This window comes from Amphibalanus amphitrite, unplaced genomic scaffold, assembly GCF_019059575.1.
Source record: "Amphibalanus amphitrite isolate SeventyFive unplaced genomic scaffold, NRLGWU_Aamphi_draft 002112F_arrow, whole genome shotgun sequence".
Taxonomy (NCBI): domain Eukaryota; kingdom Metazoa; phylum Arthropoda; class Thecostraca; order Balanomorpha; family Balanidae; genus Amphibalanus; species Amphibalanus amphitrite.
The window spans coordinates 16,615-35,821 of NW_024883605.1; the positions used below are offsets into that span (position 1 = coordinate 16,615).

General features: G+C 51.3%; 1 protein-coding gene across 1 annotated transcript in view; it reads right to left on the reverse strand.

Annotated features, from left to right (window-relative positions):
* LOC122376358 (leucine-rich repeat-containing protein 15-like) overlaps positions 1-19,207 on the reverse strand; it is a gene marked incomplete at its 3' end in the record, with an annotated part of 41,956 nt that overhangs the window by 15,302 nt on the left and 7,447 nt on the right. Inside the window, exons 2-3 of the mRNA XM_043356181.1 lie at positions 12,401-12,965; positions 8,906-9,005 (exon numbers count right to left, since the gene is read on the reverse strand). Of these exons, the coding sequence (XP_043212116.1) occupies positions 8,906-9,005; positions 12,401-12,955 (655 nt within the window). The remainder of the gene's footprint in view (positions 1-8,905; positions 9,006-12,400; positions 12,966-19,207) is intronic.

Here is a 19,207-nt window from a genome sequence, read left to right on the forward strand (position 1 = left end):
TGAATGAGACGTGGAAAGGCAGTAAAAACAGCGGCAATGCGTTCAGTTTTACAATAGGCAATCGATTGGGATGCCACATGAGTTTTACCGGTCAGGTCATGAGCTCGACCTTAAAAAATGTTCATCTTTGGATGATGTCGAGGTCAAATTACACACCAATCTACACCATTGGACGAGAGAGACATGATGCTAGCCGAGCTGATTGTTTTTAATGCCTATGTAGTATGTACCCACAACAATGACAACAATGCACCGCTTGGCTACGCTTGGCTTGCGTTCCAGGACCGTAGTGACGTCACAGGAAGGGACGCGGGCGGACCGCTGATGACCCGCCCGCTGTCAAAGGGCGGGCTGGGTTTGACGGGCGCACAATAGCGGCCGCGCGCGTGTTCCTGAAAGCGATAGCGAAGGCACGGGCGCCGGAAGGGTTGGACGCTTTGACCCTCTCCCAGACCTCCCGCTGTTACTGCCAAGGTTACTGCTACTGAGAAGGAAAATAAGTGACGGTGGTATTCACACAGGCTTTTCACTAATTTCTGACGTTTCGCACGTGTCGTCAACAATTCTCGTCCCCTAGAGATACTTGCACGAACATTAAGGTAACCGACCTGTTAGCTTGAAACGCCGCCAAAAACATACTGCTCCATGGTATAATCTCTTCCATGCGTGTGACCGGTCTGGAGCCTTTTCGCATTAGATCGATGCGTGTTTTTATCGATATAGGATCTCCATCGATCTTAGAATTTGCGATCTGAATGATGGGGTGGAGCAAGATTAGAATGGGTCTGAGCCAGGACAGTAGAATCGGAGTTGAACCCAGAGTCACCAAAATCTTACTAACTCCGACTCCGGAGTAGAATCGACATCGCTAACTGAATGGCTCAAAGTTATACCCGAAGCGGAAGCTTGTCTGCCGAAAAATAGCCGTTTTCACGACGGGCTTTCTGGCGAGTGGACTTATATGGCAGTGTTCGCCATGGGCCGGGCCAGCCAATCGGTCATGGGCTGGGCTGGGTCACGCGCTGGGCTGGGCCCTCAAATATAAATAATCGATGGGCTGTGGTGAGTGTGGATGGGCTGGGACAAGGACTGTAAAGTGGACTCAGAGGTTCGCGACTGAGCTAAAAACAAAAACTAGCTTATTACTGTGCAAGACTAAAAAAAAAACGAATGAAAGCATACATATATGTGCAATGTGCATTGTGCGTGCATGCTGCTCCCAAAAGATTGTTTCTTTGCGCCTATGGGTGACATATGTAATACCTGTTTGGTGTCCATGATCCATTCATTTTTGGCGGGCTGGTCCGGGCTGGACGGGCTAGACCGGGCTGGGCTTTAACAATTTTACTATGCATGGGTTCGCGCTGGGCCGGGCTGTCAACCCATGGGCCTGGGTCGGGCTGGACTGGGATTTTGCGGCCCGTGGCAAACACTGTTATATGAACTAAATCTACAAAAATATCTTTAACAGCAAATATGTTCATATCATGACTTTATTTTAGTGTTTTAACCCTAGCATTGTAGGGGTAGTTGGATGGACCCGCGTCCCGCCCCCTCGGTTTTTCGCGAATAATCTCGCTCAAAAAGCGGACGATCGCGACGAAACTTTCAGTACCCCAGAGTTGATCAATTTTACACATGCTCTTTTTCTTTCATGAACTTGACCCAAATGACCTTTGACCCCTGGCCTTTTTCTCGAGACCATGTTTGACCGAAATCGCGATTCAGCGTATGTCAGATCACAATGTCCGCGCGTTTCCAGTCTTTTTTGTGTTGTAAACGTCCAAACATGTCAAATGATGTTCGTCCCATGCGGCATGCATTACGGTGGGTGCCAAGGTCACGTAAAGGTCAGGTCAGGGTCATTGATCTTTGAGGACCTTGATTCACTTTTTCGAGTTTTACATGTTCCTGGGCCCCTGGCATCCGTTTGAACATTTACTTAGTAGTTACGAGTGAGCGAGCGAAACGAGTCTTTTCAATATAACGGAAAAAATCTCAGTATGAGCGGCCCGGCCCGGCCCGGCCCGGCCTGTAACGCTTTTGAGAGGCTTATATCTCAGCAACCGCTAGACCGATTGGCCTGCGGTCTTTTTTGCTGGGTAGCCCCATCCCTTCTATCCCGTAATTGACTACTTTTGATACATCTCAGTGACCGCCGTGGCACGTGCCACGTGAAAAGTCAAGGGTGTTCAAGCTGTTTTGCAAAAGTAGTGATTTTGAGAGGCTCGTATCTCAGCAGCCGCTTAACCCATTAACGCCCAGCGGTACCAAAAGGTACCAACGCACATTTTGGCTTACTGCGTTGAGAGCATACGTTTTTTCGCCAGATAGATTCTGTCATTGGATAATCGCCTCCTTTCCGGATATGCTGTTGGGTAAAAATAACGTGCTGCTAAGAAGAACTTCGTGTGAGGTGCAGAAAAGCGAGGAGTGTTTCGAGGCGCCACAGTCACTGGCTGACGTCGGGAGAAGGAAACGTTTGTATTTGCTTGTCTGTGAATATTTTTCTAGCCAAAGTGTGTTTACATTAAAGATGAAGAACTGGCAGCTGCAGTTAAGCAGAAAATCCGATGTTTCGTCATGAATCTTGGCGTACCTAGGGACAGAATTATTGTTGGTACCTTTTGGTACCACTGGGCGTTAAGCTAAGCGTTTTTTCGCAATTTCATGCGTGTGCGGTCTGTGCAGACGCGTAACAATGCTCAACGGAGTGATGCGGACAAATTGTCATTTGGGGCGCCATCCCTCAAGGGGACGCTATCGCCTAAAGAAATTGGATGCGTAAGAGGGGCGCCTGTGAGGCCACAGGGGCCCCCATATGCAAAAGAGGGGCGCCTATGAAGTTCATAGGGGCGCTTCAATGCAAATGAGGATGTCCATAGGAGCGACTTTGATGCCAATAGGAGTACGTGCATGCAAAAGAGGGGCACCCGTGAAGCCTATAGGAGTGCCTCTGAGGTCCATGAGGCCCATAGTATATGTAGGGGCACCAACATGCAAAAGGGGCGCCGCCATGCAAAAGGGGCGGCCATAAAGGTCAAAGTCGAACTTCCATACGAAAGCTTTGCCACTGCATCCCAAAGATGAACGCCTCTAAGGCCTATAGAAAGAGGTGCGCCTGTGAAGCCCATAGGGGCGCCTCAGTGGGAACGAGGGGCGCCTGCTAGGTCTAAGGAGGCGCCCCTCCTTCGCCCACATGCGAAAGAGGGGTGCCTATGAAACCCATGGGGGCGAAAAAAAGGGGCGCCTGTGTAGGCTGAGAGTCGTTCGTGTAACGTTTCTCAGAGAGACGGTGTGCAGGGACGGTGTGCAGTTTACGGCAAATAGAATCTAAAAAGAGGTCGAAGAGGAGAATGCCTTCGTCGCCCTCGCCGCTTGACACTGGTGCATTCATTGCTGCTTGGTCATTCACCGCTGACGTGACGCATTGATGTTGGATAGGATGTTTGCCCTATAATCGCTGGTATTATTGCGGGTACCCCTGCGGAGCAGACATGTGGTCAAGGCCCCAAATGAATATTGCTTGGGGGAGGGGAAGGGGCACGGTTTTGAGATCGTCCTGTTGTTTAGGAAGGCTGTTGCTGCTGTTCAGGAAGATGTGGGTAACGACGTCACATCCCAGTGCAGTTTGTGTGGTAGTATACGGAGGAAATATTGATGCGGATTGTAGTGACAGATGAGTTCCTGCAGACCTGCTGCTTGGTACGTAGGTACACCTGATAATGCTGCATACGCCGCGACTGATGCAAACACTGGATTAGAGTAGGCTCCGCCATGAAGGCGTATGCATTGTACTTACGTGACTGTCACTAGAGTCATCTGTGGCAAGTGGCGCGTGGCGCTCTGCCCGGAGGCGTACATGGAAAAGATAACGGCTAGAGTCTAGAAACATGACGTGTTGACTGCTGCAACGTGTGCTTCAGCGCAAACAGCACTGCACGATCCGGCTGAAGTCCATTTTGGAGATCTGTCTCGTTGGTTGCTGGATTAGATTTGGTAGGTATAGCGCGTGTCTTGCAGTGCACAAACTGTAACTACAGACTGTGCTGGATCTTGAACAATGGGCTTCATGTTTATTTTCATAATTTTGAAAGAAATTTTAACACAGATTGTAGGGTGGTGGTTGCTGGTAATGGCTTTAAGAAAACCGTTAGTTTTGTCATTTGTATAAAGATATTTGTGCATCTTAGGAAAATAAACAACCCTACAAGCCTTGAAACCTGGGCTGCAGAATCGGAGTCGGGAGTCGGTCGGAGTCGATATCTCTAACTGAAGTCGGAGTCAGAGTCGGAGTCGATTGTGGAAGCCGGAGCTGGAGTTCGAGTCGCCGAAAATCCCGCGACTCCGCAAACATGCCAGGACTGCGGAGATGGAGTAGGAGTTAGAGTCGGTCGGAGTCGGCAATCATGCCTGGAGTCTGAGTCTGAGTCGGAGTTGCAATGTAAAAGTCTGAATTGGAGTCAGAGTCAGTCACTGAAAAACCATCGACTCCGCATCCTTGCTTGAAACAGTACAGTTCTTCACTAGATTGACCCACCACCAGGCATGAATAATAGCATTGACGTTTGTGGCAATTAGGCATAGCATGCAGTAATGACGTCATAATCAGACAACTTGAAAAACATAAGCGGCGAGCGTTTGCCATAATGTTGCCGATCAGTATGTCGTCTTATATTCTAATTTTCACGAATGAGCTGCAAAGTCTTCTTGGCAAACATATCTTGTATGCTGCTAAAATGCATGTTTTTGCGAAAAACTGATGTCATTAACGCCCGGTGGTACCAAAAGGTACCACTTCAAAAAAGGATATTTCTAGATTTCGCACATTTACCAAACTCACATGGTACCATTAGGGGACCATTACCTCTAAATCGGCAAATGGGCATTCGTGTGCGTTCGCTGGGGAATTACGGGCGTTAATGGGTTAAGCGATTGTCTTGCGGTAATTTTTGTAGGGTAGCTGCATCCCTTCTACCAAAGGTCGGATGCTCTTGATCTATGTGAGTGACCCCACTGCACGTGCAAAATACAAAGAGAAGAGGTGCCAAATTTGTTCCCATTTCAATAACTCGGTAATTACTGGGGCGATTTCGCTGAAACTTGGCATACAGGTAGGCATCCACCAGGCTATGCATTCCCATGTGTTGCGGTTAACACTATTAGTGGTAGGGGAGGGGGGTTGTTTTCATCCACCCCTCAGGTTTTTCGGGAATATCTCCGAAACCGCTGAAGCTACGATGCTGAAATTGTCTGACTTTTCCTTAAACTAAATTGGGCACATTCCCTGAAAATTTCAAGTTCATATCTTTACCAGGGGCGGCTCCAGAGCACTGGGAATTGGGGGGTCCTATTCGTGAAGCGAGTCATGTGGGCGAAGATCACGATGCTGATGTATTATAACTGCATACACCAGTTTTACGAACAGTGAATGAAAGGTATCATGTGATAGCATATACAAAGTTATTGTGCATCCTCTTTTGACACGTTTTTGCTATAATAGGCGGATCCAGGCGTCCAAAAAGGGGGGTTATGTTTTACCTCCCAACATAGGTGCCCTGACACCGCCTATGCATGACCAATACAATTGTAGTCGTTCTCTCATAAGAAAATTGTAACATAACAAGACCATTACCACCCTTTTTAGAAACAGTACCAACAAAAACCTTATTTACCTACTATACTTTTTGTGTACCCCCAATCTCAATGATCTGTATCCGCCTATGATTTTTGAAAATGCATATTTTTAGGATCCATGTGAATTTCTGGTTCATTCTCTATCGATCGGCAAAAGTTGCAATAAGATTGGTTCAGAAACCTGGCCGTGATAAACAGTCTAAAATGTATCTGCAATTTGCCCGTTTTTACCCCCCTCTACCCCCCCCCCCCTATTGACATTTTTAATTACTATTTTTTAGAAATGTAGATCACGTTGAGCGAAATCGAATGCCGTTTGAATTATGAAAATCGGCCCGTTAGATCTCGAGATATCAAGGGGGGTCGTAAACAGCCCCCCTGCCACTAATAGGGATAGCCAAAAGCCTGCCACTAATAGGGTTAAGGTGCTACTGCACGACGTGCAGTGCACGTGCGCACGTGCAGGGGGCGCTTCCAGATCTCGAGAACGGCTGGGCCGATTATTTCAACATTTTTTCTTCAAAAAGCGGCGCACAACTCGGGAACCAATAGAGCTGCTACCCGACTCAAGAACCAATAGACGCAGCAAAACGGACGAGAAGGCAAACGAAAGAACGCGACGAGACACTTACGATGAGCACCTGAAAGTTGAATTTCAAGGTCACAGGTCGGGTCAAGGTCAGATCAAACACATGAAATTGGGCTTTCAGTAGCATGGGTCCAAAACACCTCTGGTGACCTGACCTTTGACCTGACCGAAAAAGTGACCTAAGTATAAATTTCGTCATTATTCCTTACGCTTTTTCGAACGTCGCTTTCCCCGTATCGCTACATGGCCCGGGAGCCGAATTAAAAGGGAATGTTCAAACACCCCCGCCCACCAGCAGGGCATGTAATTCCAGGACCCCCAGCGGAGTGCGGGTTATGAAATGCATTCATCATGGTCGTAAAGTAGTCTACAAGAGATTGCCAAGATTCCATTCAAGATTTTGGAAACCATAGAACGATAGGTAATCAAAAATCGAAGATGGCAATTTGATTGTTAATGGTATAAGGCATTGGCAGTCCAATGACGTTTACGGCATGTCTGTATGTCTATTCTGTGATTTTATACCCATGATTTTTTTTAAAACATGTGTCGTTTTTGTCGAAAGACGAAAACTCAAATCATGACGTCACTAAAACCTCGATATCTTATAAAACTTGGACCGATTTTTTGGAAACTGTCACAATAAATTTCTATAAATTCCTTACATGTACCTACCTACACAAAATTTGGCACAAAAAAAACATCGTCCCTATGCTTAAATTCTGCACCAGCAACATTCCAAGTGTTCGTGCTTACAAACGAGCCAATTGTCTATATGGAGTCATGGACTCTCAGCTGCTCCCGGGTCATGCGCATCGCCTCGCCGACTGAGCGTATGCCAGGCTGAGGCGACAAGCCAGCCCGTCACCGCAAGAACGGCGCTGCCTCTCTCCCCCTCCTCCCGACCCCGTCCCCCGACCGGCGCGGCATTCCTCAGACCACAATAGTGACTCCCCTCCCTCAGCTGACCCGTCCTCAGGTGCGGTGTACACTGGACAAATACCTCTGCCGGGGCTGACGGGGTCCATGTTTGAACAAGGGATTAAGGGAAGCCTTCAAACATCTCAGATGGAGTTTTCGCCGAAACTACCAGCTAGCGCCATCCACCGGTGAACGGCGGTACTAAACTTCATTCGCTAGTTCCCGAAACGACACACCATGACCGCTCTCGCTAAGGGCCGTTACAGAAAACGTCAGGCATTCCTAGCGTAAATATGTCGCCATGGTCGGCTACCGGAGATGATTGTTTAAATGTAGGTAAGTTTGTGGCGTGACGGGAGCAAACTGGATCATTTCGCATCGCATACTTTCCCAACGTTACTTTACTGTAAGCGTAGGAGCTGCTTGCCTGAAGCAGACAAGTTGCCTGGGATTTTTCTTTAATTTTTCATATATCTCTCCAGCTATTTCTTATAAAACTAGATTAATTTCCCACAAAACATGGATTTGGCTCTCCACTAGAAATATTCAAATACGATTGACCGATTTCGGGTGGACCGGCAAGTTCAACCGTCACAGCTGACGAACTGTGCCTTTTGGCCTACTGAAGTCGGTCTTATGAGGCGTGAAATTGCCGCCAGCTCGGGACCGACAGAAGAATTTCCCAATCCTCGCGAGGTGACCTGACGGAGGCCTGGCACCGTTCGTCACCCGTCGTCTGTCGCTCGACGGCAGCCCGTCGTCGACTAGCCCTCTGTCGTTCGACGGTCGTCGGCGGCGATCCCGGCCTGGCCCGCCACCGACGCTGCCGCGTCGTGCCATGCTGAGACCGTACGTGTGTTATGAGCAGCTAGTGCAGCTCGGCGCCGGGGCTGCCCCGCGGCCGCAACGCTCCGTGCGCCGTCACGCACCGTTCGCAGGGTCACGTGACGCGCCGCCCGCCGTGACGCGCTGTCACGTGATGCACACTGTGACGAAGTGCAGGGCAGAGATATAGTTTTCAGAGGTGAGGTGAGGTGAGAAGTTACAGAAGGAATGTGGTGAGCAAAATAAAAGAGAGTAGAGAAAAGAGAGTCAGTGATGGGTAATTTCGTCATTTGCTAACATGTTTCTAGAACTAAAAGCAAGTACATACCATCCCACAGAGCTCAGAACCATGACATTCTCTCTCATCGCGCATATTGTTCAACACTGGCCATCTTTTGTGGGAATGCAATGCAGCTAGCACTGGCAGTCCCTGTCCAATTACCTTTTTTCCAGTAAGCTCCACCCATGACAGTTTGCAACAGGTTTTTCGGAGCTCAATCGCAAGCATACGGCAGTTCTTTACAAGCTGCATGACTGCCGTGGAAGCGACGCGACTTACTGAGTACTACAGATCGTGAGAGAGTCATTGCTGTTCGACAGCACTTCGAGGAACGTGACCTTCAGATTCAGTTGGAAGAGACGACGAGTTAGCATTCTTTCGAGTGGATTCGAGTGGATCCTGCAGGCTGCAGATGTATCCTTCAATATTGATAGCTGCACTTAATGGCATGTGCTCAAACGAAAAGTAAAGCATGCACGTTTTACTTTCGATAGCTGCACCAAGAGTCCGCGTCTATGTGCTCAAACAAAAAGCAAAGCATGCACGTTTTACTTTCTATTGCTCGACGAGGGGTGAGCACTGGAAATGATATCCACGAACTTGTATAGTTATAAAAGTAAATCTATTTATAATTCTGGGCTGATCGTACTCACCGATGTGGTTCTCCTGGAGCGTGAGGACTGTGAGCGCCCTGGGCCCAGTCAGCGCCGTGCTGGGCACCTCTTCCAGCTGGTTCCCCTCCAGTCGCAGCACCTGGGGCACGGGTCAGCGGTCAGCGGTTGGTGGTTGGTGATCAGCGGATAGTGGTCACTGGGCTATGGGTAGCTTTCAATGGCCATAGGGTTTTGTCACTTAACCCGCGACCTGGTGGGGGGGGGGCTATTTTTTGCCCCCCCCCCCTCCAGACTTTTCGATATATCTCCAGAACCGCTGCGCCGATCGTCACCAAACTTTCAGTACCCTCCCGGACATCAATTTGACACATTGTGACCAAAAATTTTTCCAAAGGCTATGATAGGTTGGCCGGAAATGACGTCAGAGTGACGTCATGTTCTGCCGTTTTCGTCCCAAAAAAGGGTTTCGCGGGAAGAGCTGTCAGGCCTATAGCTTTACAAATACAGAAAAATGATAAAAAGATAAAAGCTGTAGAATCAACAGGGCTACAAAACTGCTATCTCGGATTTTTGAAATTTTTGGATTTGGACCCCCAAAAAATCAAAACATAATTTTTTTGGATATAATAATCGAAAAATCCATAAAGTTTTTTGAATTTCGCAAAAACCGGAATATATGTGATAGTCCTTACCGCCTTCCATCGACATACCAAATTTGAGATTGATACCTCTTTTTTTTGGCGAAGTTATAGCGATAAAAACTGTTCAAAATTGATGACGTCAAATTTTCAAACTCAATTTTTAGCAATTCTAGACCCCGTAGCGCAAAACAAAGACCACCATTAGACTCCCCGTGACGAGCTGCATCGAATCAATACCCATTTTATGCAAAACTATCAACTTTAAAATTTGACCTTTTTTGGCCTGACCTTGACCTGACCTTGACCTGAACTTCACCAGAAAGTGACCTAAGCCGTACCTGATAGTCTTATAACCAACACCATTGTGTTGGAAATGAAAAATTGGCCATAAAACATGCATCACACAACCTTAGTAAAGTTGGGCTCATGTGACCTGACCTGTGACCCTTGGTGACCTGACCTGTGACCTGACCTGGTATTGTCAGTGACCTCTAATAGCAACATATCTACTAGGCAGCTGACGCCCTATCGCTGATTATCGACAAAATGCGTTTTCCTCGGTGTTATAGCGCATTCCCTAGCAGACCCGTGAACGGTGAAACATTTCATCTTTGACCTGACATGTGACGTCATCGGTGACCCCGAGGTCAATGAAATTTGGTTTCCCTCGACAAATTTGATAGGCCTTTCGAACGCCGTTTGATTTTTGCGGATCCGTCCAGTAGTTTCGGAGATACGAGGGGGGCAAAAAATAGCCCCCCCCCCCCACCAGGTTGCGTTATAAACAGACCCCACCAGGGCGCGGGTTAAGCTGACGGCTGAATACCTATAACATGACTTGCTTATGGACGCACTTATCCAAAATATGCATATCTACTACTTACACCAAAGAAGTTGGTGATCGATCAATCTAATCAGCCAAGCTCTAGCAATCCTGAGCCCCAGCCTTCATTTACCCAGGTCCTTGGCTTAAACTATGCCGTCTTATGTTCGCTCGTATCATCGCTGGCCGCTCGCGCCATTGATAAACCTTCTGAAAAATCCGGTTTTTAACTGCATAGCTCGTGGTGTTGGTCGGATGGTTCCCGGTTCGATGTTTCTGGTTCCTGGCCGGCCCGTGGTAGTGTTTAAAGATTATGCAGATATGGTGACCTGGCCCGTAGTGCAGGTCACTCCGACCAGCCCCCGACCCGGCCCGGTTTGACCCGATCCACGGCGGCTCTGAGCTGACCGGCACTGCAGCTCGCTCGGCTGACTTTTTGTGCCGGCCGCCGACGGTGACCTTTCAGTGAGGTTAGAGCGACGGGGTGAGAACGACCACCGCCAGTTCATGACTGTTGGGCAACCACTGACTGTGCAGCGCAGTCGTGTACCTAATTGAGAAATACCGGATGGCAATGGAATTATGCAAGGAGTTGTGCGATATCCGTCATCTGCATAATGTTTATTATGAGTTATGCTTTCCATGCCGCCGCCTGGCAAGAGAATGTAATGTTGCTAACCAGTAGGCATGTGTAAAAGGCACCAGCAACTTCGGCGATTTCTCCGCGATGCCGGAATATTTCTGGTCCCATCAGTGGGAGCGAGAGAACCTGCAGGCTCTGGACCCGGCTGTATAACCCGTGTTGTGGGTATACGGGCGATCACTGGGCAATGGGCATTGGGCGTACCCGCGGGACAGCGCTTCCGGGAGAGTCAGATGAGCCTCGCGTGACCAGCTGGTGAGGCGGACAATGAGATCGGGCGGGTCCCTCTCCTCACTCTGCCGCCAGTCACGTTAGCCCCTGTCAGCTGTGCTATCAGCGCACCCGTCAACACATCCGTCAACAATGTGCGCCACTACGCCTGTCAACATGCCGTCAGAGCAAGAATGTGGCCCCGCCTCGCTCTGACCCTGTCACGCTCTGGCGCTCTGCACAGGCAGCCAAGGGCAAATGCGTAATTTGCCGGAGGTTTCTTTTTAGTGATATGACCTTGCTGGACTTGATTTGTCCAACACACTTTCGCTTGGCGGTGCAATTGATAAGATGAGGCTAATTTTGAGTCGAGCAAAGTAGCGTTGGATATAGTGGCTGACACTTAGCACGTCATTTTGTCATTAAAAAGCAATACAGGAAATTGAAAAATTTGGCTACAGTATGGTTTTGCAACGGGCATTGCTCTGGCCGTAACACGGGCTTCATGTCTTGTTCCGGTAGCCATAGCCCCAGTTCCCAGGCTCTGATGAAGTTTCAGCAGCCCGATTTGGACTTAATGGCCAATGGGTCCCAACTCCCAACATATGTAATTACGCTCATGACAGTTTTTTTTTGTTGCTCTTATTAGTTGTAGGTCAAATCGCCCATGCGGTGATTGTTTAAATTACTTCGGAACAGCAATTACAATCTTAACAGCTACTTATTAGCATTATAATTAAAAAGAGGCGACCAAAAGGATTAGCTCCAACGTACGTAAACCATGTTGTCACCCAATTTTCTCAATATGCCACACGCTCTCAGTTGGCTCTCAGTTTGGCAAGTCTAATGGCGTGTGAAATACGTACTTTTCCTGATGCAAAATACCAGCGCACTGCCCAGGCCTGAATTAATTATCTCCCTGCATGCCTGCCAAAACGTCGACAGCTTATGAGTCGACAACAAAAAGCTGGGCTCTGGTGTTTGCGTTTTGTTGCTGACTTCCTGTGGGGATCTATGCTTAATGAGCACAGCACGTAAATAATGAGCTTGCATGCACGGCGTAAGGAGCAGCAACGACCGTGTAGTCAACATCTACAGCCAAAATGAGCCCACTGCACAGCGGGCAGCTGTGCCTGTGAGACACAGTCAGCACCTCTCTGTGCCGGACCTTTCACCTGCCCTGCGGTCACCCTCGAGGACCACCAGATGATCCTCACCTGCAGTTCGTCGCATCCGTCCAGGATCCCGCCGTCCAGCGCCTTGATGCCGTTGCTGCGCAGGTCCAGAATCTTGAGCCGCTTCAGACCGCGGAACTCGCCCGTGGAGAAGATGGGGTTGAGCTGATCGCCGAGCTGGTTGTAGCCGAGGTAGACCTCCTCGAGTGTGTCTTCGAGTCCGTCCAGAAGCCGGCCGGTCAGCTGGTTCAGTACGTTCCTCGAGAAGTCCAGCTTGCGCAGCGGGATGTTGGCTGCCGTGAAGAGCTGCGCCGGCAGCCGCTGGTGGCCCACGTTGCGCTGGCTGAAGCTGTGGATGGCGGCGCGGAACGGCAGCAGCGGAAAGTCGCCGCCGAACACCACGTTGTCGCAGACGATGTCGGTGCCGTTTTCGGCGTTGGCGGCGCACAGGCAGGGAATATCGATGGGTTCGGAGAGGCCGCGGCACGGCACCTGCTGGCCGAGTGCCGGTGAGGCGCAGAGAGACAGCAGCGCGGTCAGCAGGGCCAGCCGACACCGGGATGTTCCCGGCGGCACCGTCTTCCTCCGGTCCAGCATCGTGTCCGACCTGCAACGGATGGCGTGCGGTCAGTGGTGGGCAAGAAAAGGGGATTCTGCGTAGAGGGCTAGCTGGGATACACATAAGTGACGTGCATTTCAGGCATATGCGAGTCGTCCATAGTTATACTGCCTGCTAACATGTATAAGCAGCCATTATTATTCATTGAATTTTCTTAGATCGCTATCATGACAGCTTCGTGTAACGTCAGTTTTCCATTTTACTGGGTAAACACCGGGTAATTAATATTCTGAGCAGTAATGACCGGCCTCTGTCCCAGTTGGCGGTGTCTAATTACACGGACGTCCTCTAAGGCGGTCCAGTCGGGTCGTGTCGGTGGTGTGGTCCGCCCCGGGTCGGTCGTGGGCGGAGGGCGGCATCTACCGCCCTCTCCCGGCCCGTCCACCTGTTCAGACCGGACCGCCCCCGACCAGTGATAGACGGTCTTCCGGTGCGGGGCGGTGCCGTAGGAGATGTTATCCCGGTATCCAAGCGCATGACCTGACCGGTCCCGGTCCCACCCGAACAGTTCTTAAACGGCACTCCGCGGGTGTGGGATTAGATCGTCCCGATCACCTGCACGAATGAGATCACGCTCTTACTCTAAAAAGTGGCTTATGAAGCATGCCCATTCGACATCAACTCTCTTCTGAAGCCTCGTTTGCCGGGCCGACTGACGACGGGCTTTGGTCGACCGCCACCGAAGGTCGGAAGATCCAACGGTACCTACCGCCGGAGCGAGCGACCGTGGCGGTGCGATGGGAACCCGCCGGCCTGCGAGCGACCGCCGCCGGCGGACTGGGCCGGAAGTACGGTCGTACCACACGGCACCGGCGGCGGGGCTGCGGGCGCCTGCTTTCTATCAGCATCACCATCAAATGAGGCTGGCTGTTTTCTATCAACTATCCCCTGAATGGCTCTACTTGAATACAATAAACAATTCATTCTTCATTCAATCATTCGGCTCTGTGTATCATTGCCAGCTGTCCAAATTTCTTTGCCTGATCCTTGATGCTTCCTATCGGTATATCTTCATCATGCGCACTGCCTCGCTATCTCCCCTCAGCTAGGCGTGTTGTATGATAAGCTGCTATGTGCCGTGCCTCGTGGCGGTCCTGTACCGTTGGCACCGTACCGTGCTCATCGGTCCGCGGGCGCCGCGTGCCTGTCTCTCCACGGCCGGCTGCGCCGCCTGGGACCGATATATTCAGACCGGTGCCGGGCTGCACGCCGGCCCCGTACCGGGTGTTCCGGGACCGTTCCGGATGTCGCGTACCGGTCCCGTTCCTGGGACTGAAAGGAGCTACCGGGAGATGATGGTGTTGGACCGGGGAAATAGGGAAGTAGAAACTGGAGGATACCGGGATGTCTTTTCTTCGCACGGTGCTGCGAGACCCTCCTGAACTTCTAGAATTCTGAGATGGTAGGTTCTATTGAGTTGGGAGGAGGCTAGCTAAACAGTCGGAGGGTGATGTCACCGCTCGGTGGTGGTAGATTTCGAGTGGATTCCGGTACGAGTGGCTCCCATGTGACCTTGGAAGCTTTTAAATTCCGCATATACTATGAACTGTAAGCTGCATACAGCAATGCAGCCTACATCATACAACAATGCAAGCCAGCCTGTTAGCCTTCCACCACTACATGACGGTCTATGTATGGAAAGCCGTCCGAGCCTGAGCCGTCGCTGTAACTTCAGGCGGCGGCGGGTCAGGCGCGCGCCCACCCCACCCCGCCCGGGCGGGTCGACTCGGCTGAGCCGGCTGTGGGGCCGGCGGCGGCGGCATCCCGTCGACCGTTGACCCCGGCGCGTCGGCGGCCCGGTCGGTCGCTGGGCGGCTCGCCCCGGCTCACCGAGCGGCCGCCGTACCTGTCATGCCGCCGTGCCAAAGCAGAGAGCCGGACGGGGCGGGTTCATGAGTCGGCGACGGCAGATGCCCGTGCGCCAGAGGATTGATGGGAATCGATGAAGAGAGGTGCAGTGTGATGCGCCAACTGAATAAATCGTCGACTTTCTCTGCTGACATTCTTAAATCTCTAGAAGAAACATTCTGCCGCTTCAAGTTCAGTGGTTTTGGCCTTTGTGCTTATGTGGCATGATTTGAAAACATGCATTCTGTCTAGCATGGTTGAGTGCAGACTGTAAGTTCATTCAGTCACATTACATAATGCATTTGTTTTCAATGGCTTGTCATTGTCACCAGCTGTGTGTGTTGCTACAATTTACCACCTCTGCGTGTGTTATCGAGACTGAGTATCACGGTCACCAAGCTCAAACCTCTCCCCTATTGTCTGAACTTATCAACAAAGTCATCACGGCGGACAATGGACTTTCAGCGCATTCCGCGGGGTCGGGTGCTACCCAGCCGGTACCGGTCACTCGCTTTCCCCTGCATTTCGGTCACCATGCCACTGGAGAGTGCTGCTGCGGGCGGGTCCGGTCACATGACCGGCGGTCAGACCGGTCAGGGTCACCGCCGACCAGTGGCGCTAACCGACGCGGCTCACGTCGTCGGTGGAAAAGTTACAATCGTGATGGTGTCGGAATCAAATGCAGTTTAATGTAATGGATGTAATGGCGTTATTCATGGCTGTCGACGGGATCAGTTCCGCACGTGGCTGCGCCCCTGACCGCGCGGCGCCGGTCGGAGCGCGCCGGGGATCCTGATCGACGGAATGTCGACGGGCGGCCCGGGTCACTGACTGATGGGAGTTCGACTCCGGTGGCTGACGCCGGGGGACGAGCCGAATTTGGCGGACCAAGCTGCGAGGGTGATGGTGCGCGACTGGTGTGCTGAGCCTGCTGAGCCTGGAGGGCCGGTTTGGTTCCGGTATCTGATCCTCGTCCCAAACCCGCAGAGGGCCGGCGTTCCGGACGCAATGCATGACACCGTTTGTTACCTGTCCTGCTTGAGACTTCACCCTTCCCTGACGGGAACCTCCAGTCCTCACAGATCCAACTCACGTCTCCAGTCCGTTCCACCATCCTGACGCGCCGGGGCTGTCACATTCTCGGCACCCATACCGGGACGTCCACCCCAAACACCGACGGGAAGGCATCGTCTCCCGCCACGTTGGCATTTAGTGACGTCCATCAACGTCACGTCACAGTCCTCACGTCACGTTACATACGTCACTGGTTGTCACTGAATGTGACGGGATGTTACCGGGAAGTGCAGCATCACAATGGGTCTCCACAATAGCTGGATTAGTCCTGTTCCCAGTCGGCGCAGTAGGACACCCCGAGTGTTATACAGTGGCTGGTAATGAACTGCGATGGACAGCTTGGGACTCTTGGGACGCAGCTTACATCCATTTTGAACAGGACGGATGTGTTTGTATCTGGGATTGTGTGGAATTTGTACAATTATTTGAAACTTCTGCGGCAGGCATAATGTCCTGAGTATGCCTTGTCCTCTAGGCTGTCAGCATTATTGGATTGACAGTCGTAAGCCAATGAGTTTTATCAACTATCAAACAGATTTAGGTATGTGAATTCAAAGCATTCAATGCATTCAAAGTTTTGCTGTGAAATACTGTGACTTGTCCGTTGAATGGCTGTTGAATTCCAGATATTCCACTTTAAATTACTGGCTGGCGTCAGGTCATGCATTTGACCACTCATTATGGATTTACTCAATTAAAGCTGATTTTCAGCAGATGAACTCGAACTCTGCTGCTCTTTGACTCTGTTATATCTCAGCAAACGGCTAATGGGCTACGACAGAGCCGTTTGATTATTGAGAGCTCGTGCGGTCTACAGGTGACCGTGGCCACCACGGACTCATTGTTCCGCCTCCGTGATGATGGGCACGGCGAACGGTCCGTGCCCGTTCCTGTGGGAGCGGCGGTGGCCGCCGTCCGGGGGCGACGGTGGGCGGCATGTGGACGATGGTGGACGCCGGTGGACTGTGGATGGACTGTCGGAACGTGACACAAACCCGAGAGATCGTATCTAACTCTGGGTGTACCGGTGACGCCCATCACGAGAGCAACTCATCTGTCTTGTTGCGTTCCCGTCGATCGGAGGGTCGCCCTGCGTGGGTGAACGCCCCGCCTGTTTACTGCGATTGCTATCATTCCTCACACGCGTGTTTGCCATCATCCAGTCGCATTGTCAGGTACATGACTATTATAGGGTGTGTCATCGAGGGGGTGATTCTCGCAGAATCAAACGCCGTAAGGTTTTTCCTTGGCACATTGATCAATAATGAATTTTCATCCATATCCGAGTCCACCGAAATTAAAATTCGTGCGGCGCCAGCCGTTCAAAGTTTTGGCGCCCGGCGTTGCAGTCTCTAATGCTGAGCGTCACCCAGCACTGCGAGTAACACCAAGTATTGTAGGAGGTAATAATGCAAAATAACTACCGCTGAAAATGATGCTTTTGAGCGCTTCTAAGGCTGATTGTTGCAAAAAAGCATGTCCTTAGAGTGTCCAATTATTCTTTTTATTGTGCTCAATGAATTAAATCGAGCATGGCTTCTGAAACTAAAGAAGAAGCTGCCCGATTTTGAGAAGCGGGCGGGGTGGAGGCGGAGACGGCAAGTGACTCAGATTCGTCTTCTGAAAACACCGACTCCGTGGCATCCTCTGGGCGGTGCTTCTTCTTCTTCTTCTTCTTCAGCATGTCATCTCGTGTGACCTGGCCCGTCTCCACCAGGAAGTCCCGGATGAGTCCAGCCTCGGTGGAAAGGATCTCCCTCAGCGTCGGCAAAGGGCCCCACGGGCGGGTCCGTGGCCCCTGGTAGGCGGGGTAGTCGACCAACAGGTGTTTGGCCGAGTCCGGTTCGTCGCAACGGACTTTCTCGTCAGACTCGGCCGGACCAATTCGGAATCGGGTGTCTCCGGTGAGTGGGGAGCAGCTCACGCGGAGCTGTGCCACTGTGATCGACGCTCGGCGGTCCAGTTCTCTCTCCGTGGCCCAGAGCGCCACATCGTCCGCATTCGCAGATGTGTACCTCCAGTTCCCGAGCCGCAGTTATAGCCGGTCATACGAGCCTGCAGGGTTAGCGTCCGATAGCTGCGCTGGTCCTTCAGGAAGACAGCCTCCTCCTGAGTGACTGTGGGCGATGAGACTTTTGCACCTGCTCTGAGAGTTGCATTTGCATTTGTCGATATCCAGGAGTTGTTGAATTATGCAGTGGCGGCGCTTTGCTGGTTCCCTGTGTCGTGCTATAATTGTCGTATGGGCATTTCCTAATCAGCTACGTTTTTTTCGCCTCGTGAATTATGATCCGGATAGCATAGGGCCCTGCCGAAAGTGACACGGCCGCGTACAAAACATTTCGTGATAGGACAGCCGGCACTTTTGTCCCAACAGCGACTGCTGACTAAAGCAGAGGCCTTCAGTTATGTCAGGTGGCTGAGTGCTCAAAGAAGAAATCCAACAAATAGTGCATTTAGGGCCGTGGCGAAAAAAAAAGGACAAGGCAATTCTGAACTAATGAAGGAATCCCTGTTCGCGATCTATGTAAAACACACGACGAAAGTGATCAAAAGGGACTGCTATAAGCCCTACAGACAGCCCTACAGACTTCTGAACAAAACACCAGAGACACAGGAAGGAACAAAGCGCCGCCACTGCATAATTCAACAACTCCTGGATATCGCCAAATGCAAATGCAACTCTCAGAGCAGGTGCACAAGTCTCATCGCCCACTGAGTCACTCAGCAGGAGGCTGTCTTCCTGAAGGACCAACGCAGCCATCGGACGCTAACCCTGCAGGGTCGTATGACCGGCTATAACTGCGGCTCGGGAACTGGAGGTACACATCTGCGAATGCGGACGATGTGGCGCTCTGGGCCACGGAGAGAGAACTGGACCGCCGAGCGTCGATCACAGTGGCACAGCTCCGCGTGAGCTGCTCCCCACTCACCGGAGACACCCGATTCCGACTCGGTCCGGCCGAGTCTGACGAGAAAGTCCGTTGCGACGAACCGGACTCGGCCAAACACCTGTTGGTCGACTACCCCGCCTACCAGGGGCCACGGACCCGCCCGTGGGGCCCTTTGCCGACGCTGAGGGAGATCCTTTCCACCGAGGCTGGACTCATCCGGGACTTCCTGGTGGAGACGGGCCGGGTCACACGAGATGACATGCTGAAGAAGAAGAAGAAGAAGCACCGCCCAGAGGATGCCACGGAGTCGGTGTTTTCAGAAGACGAATCTGAGTCACTTCCCGTCTCCGCCTCCAGTTCCACCCCGCCCGCTTCTCAAAATCGGGCAGTTTTTTCTTTAGTTTCAGTAGCAAT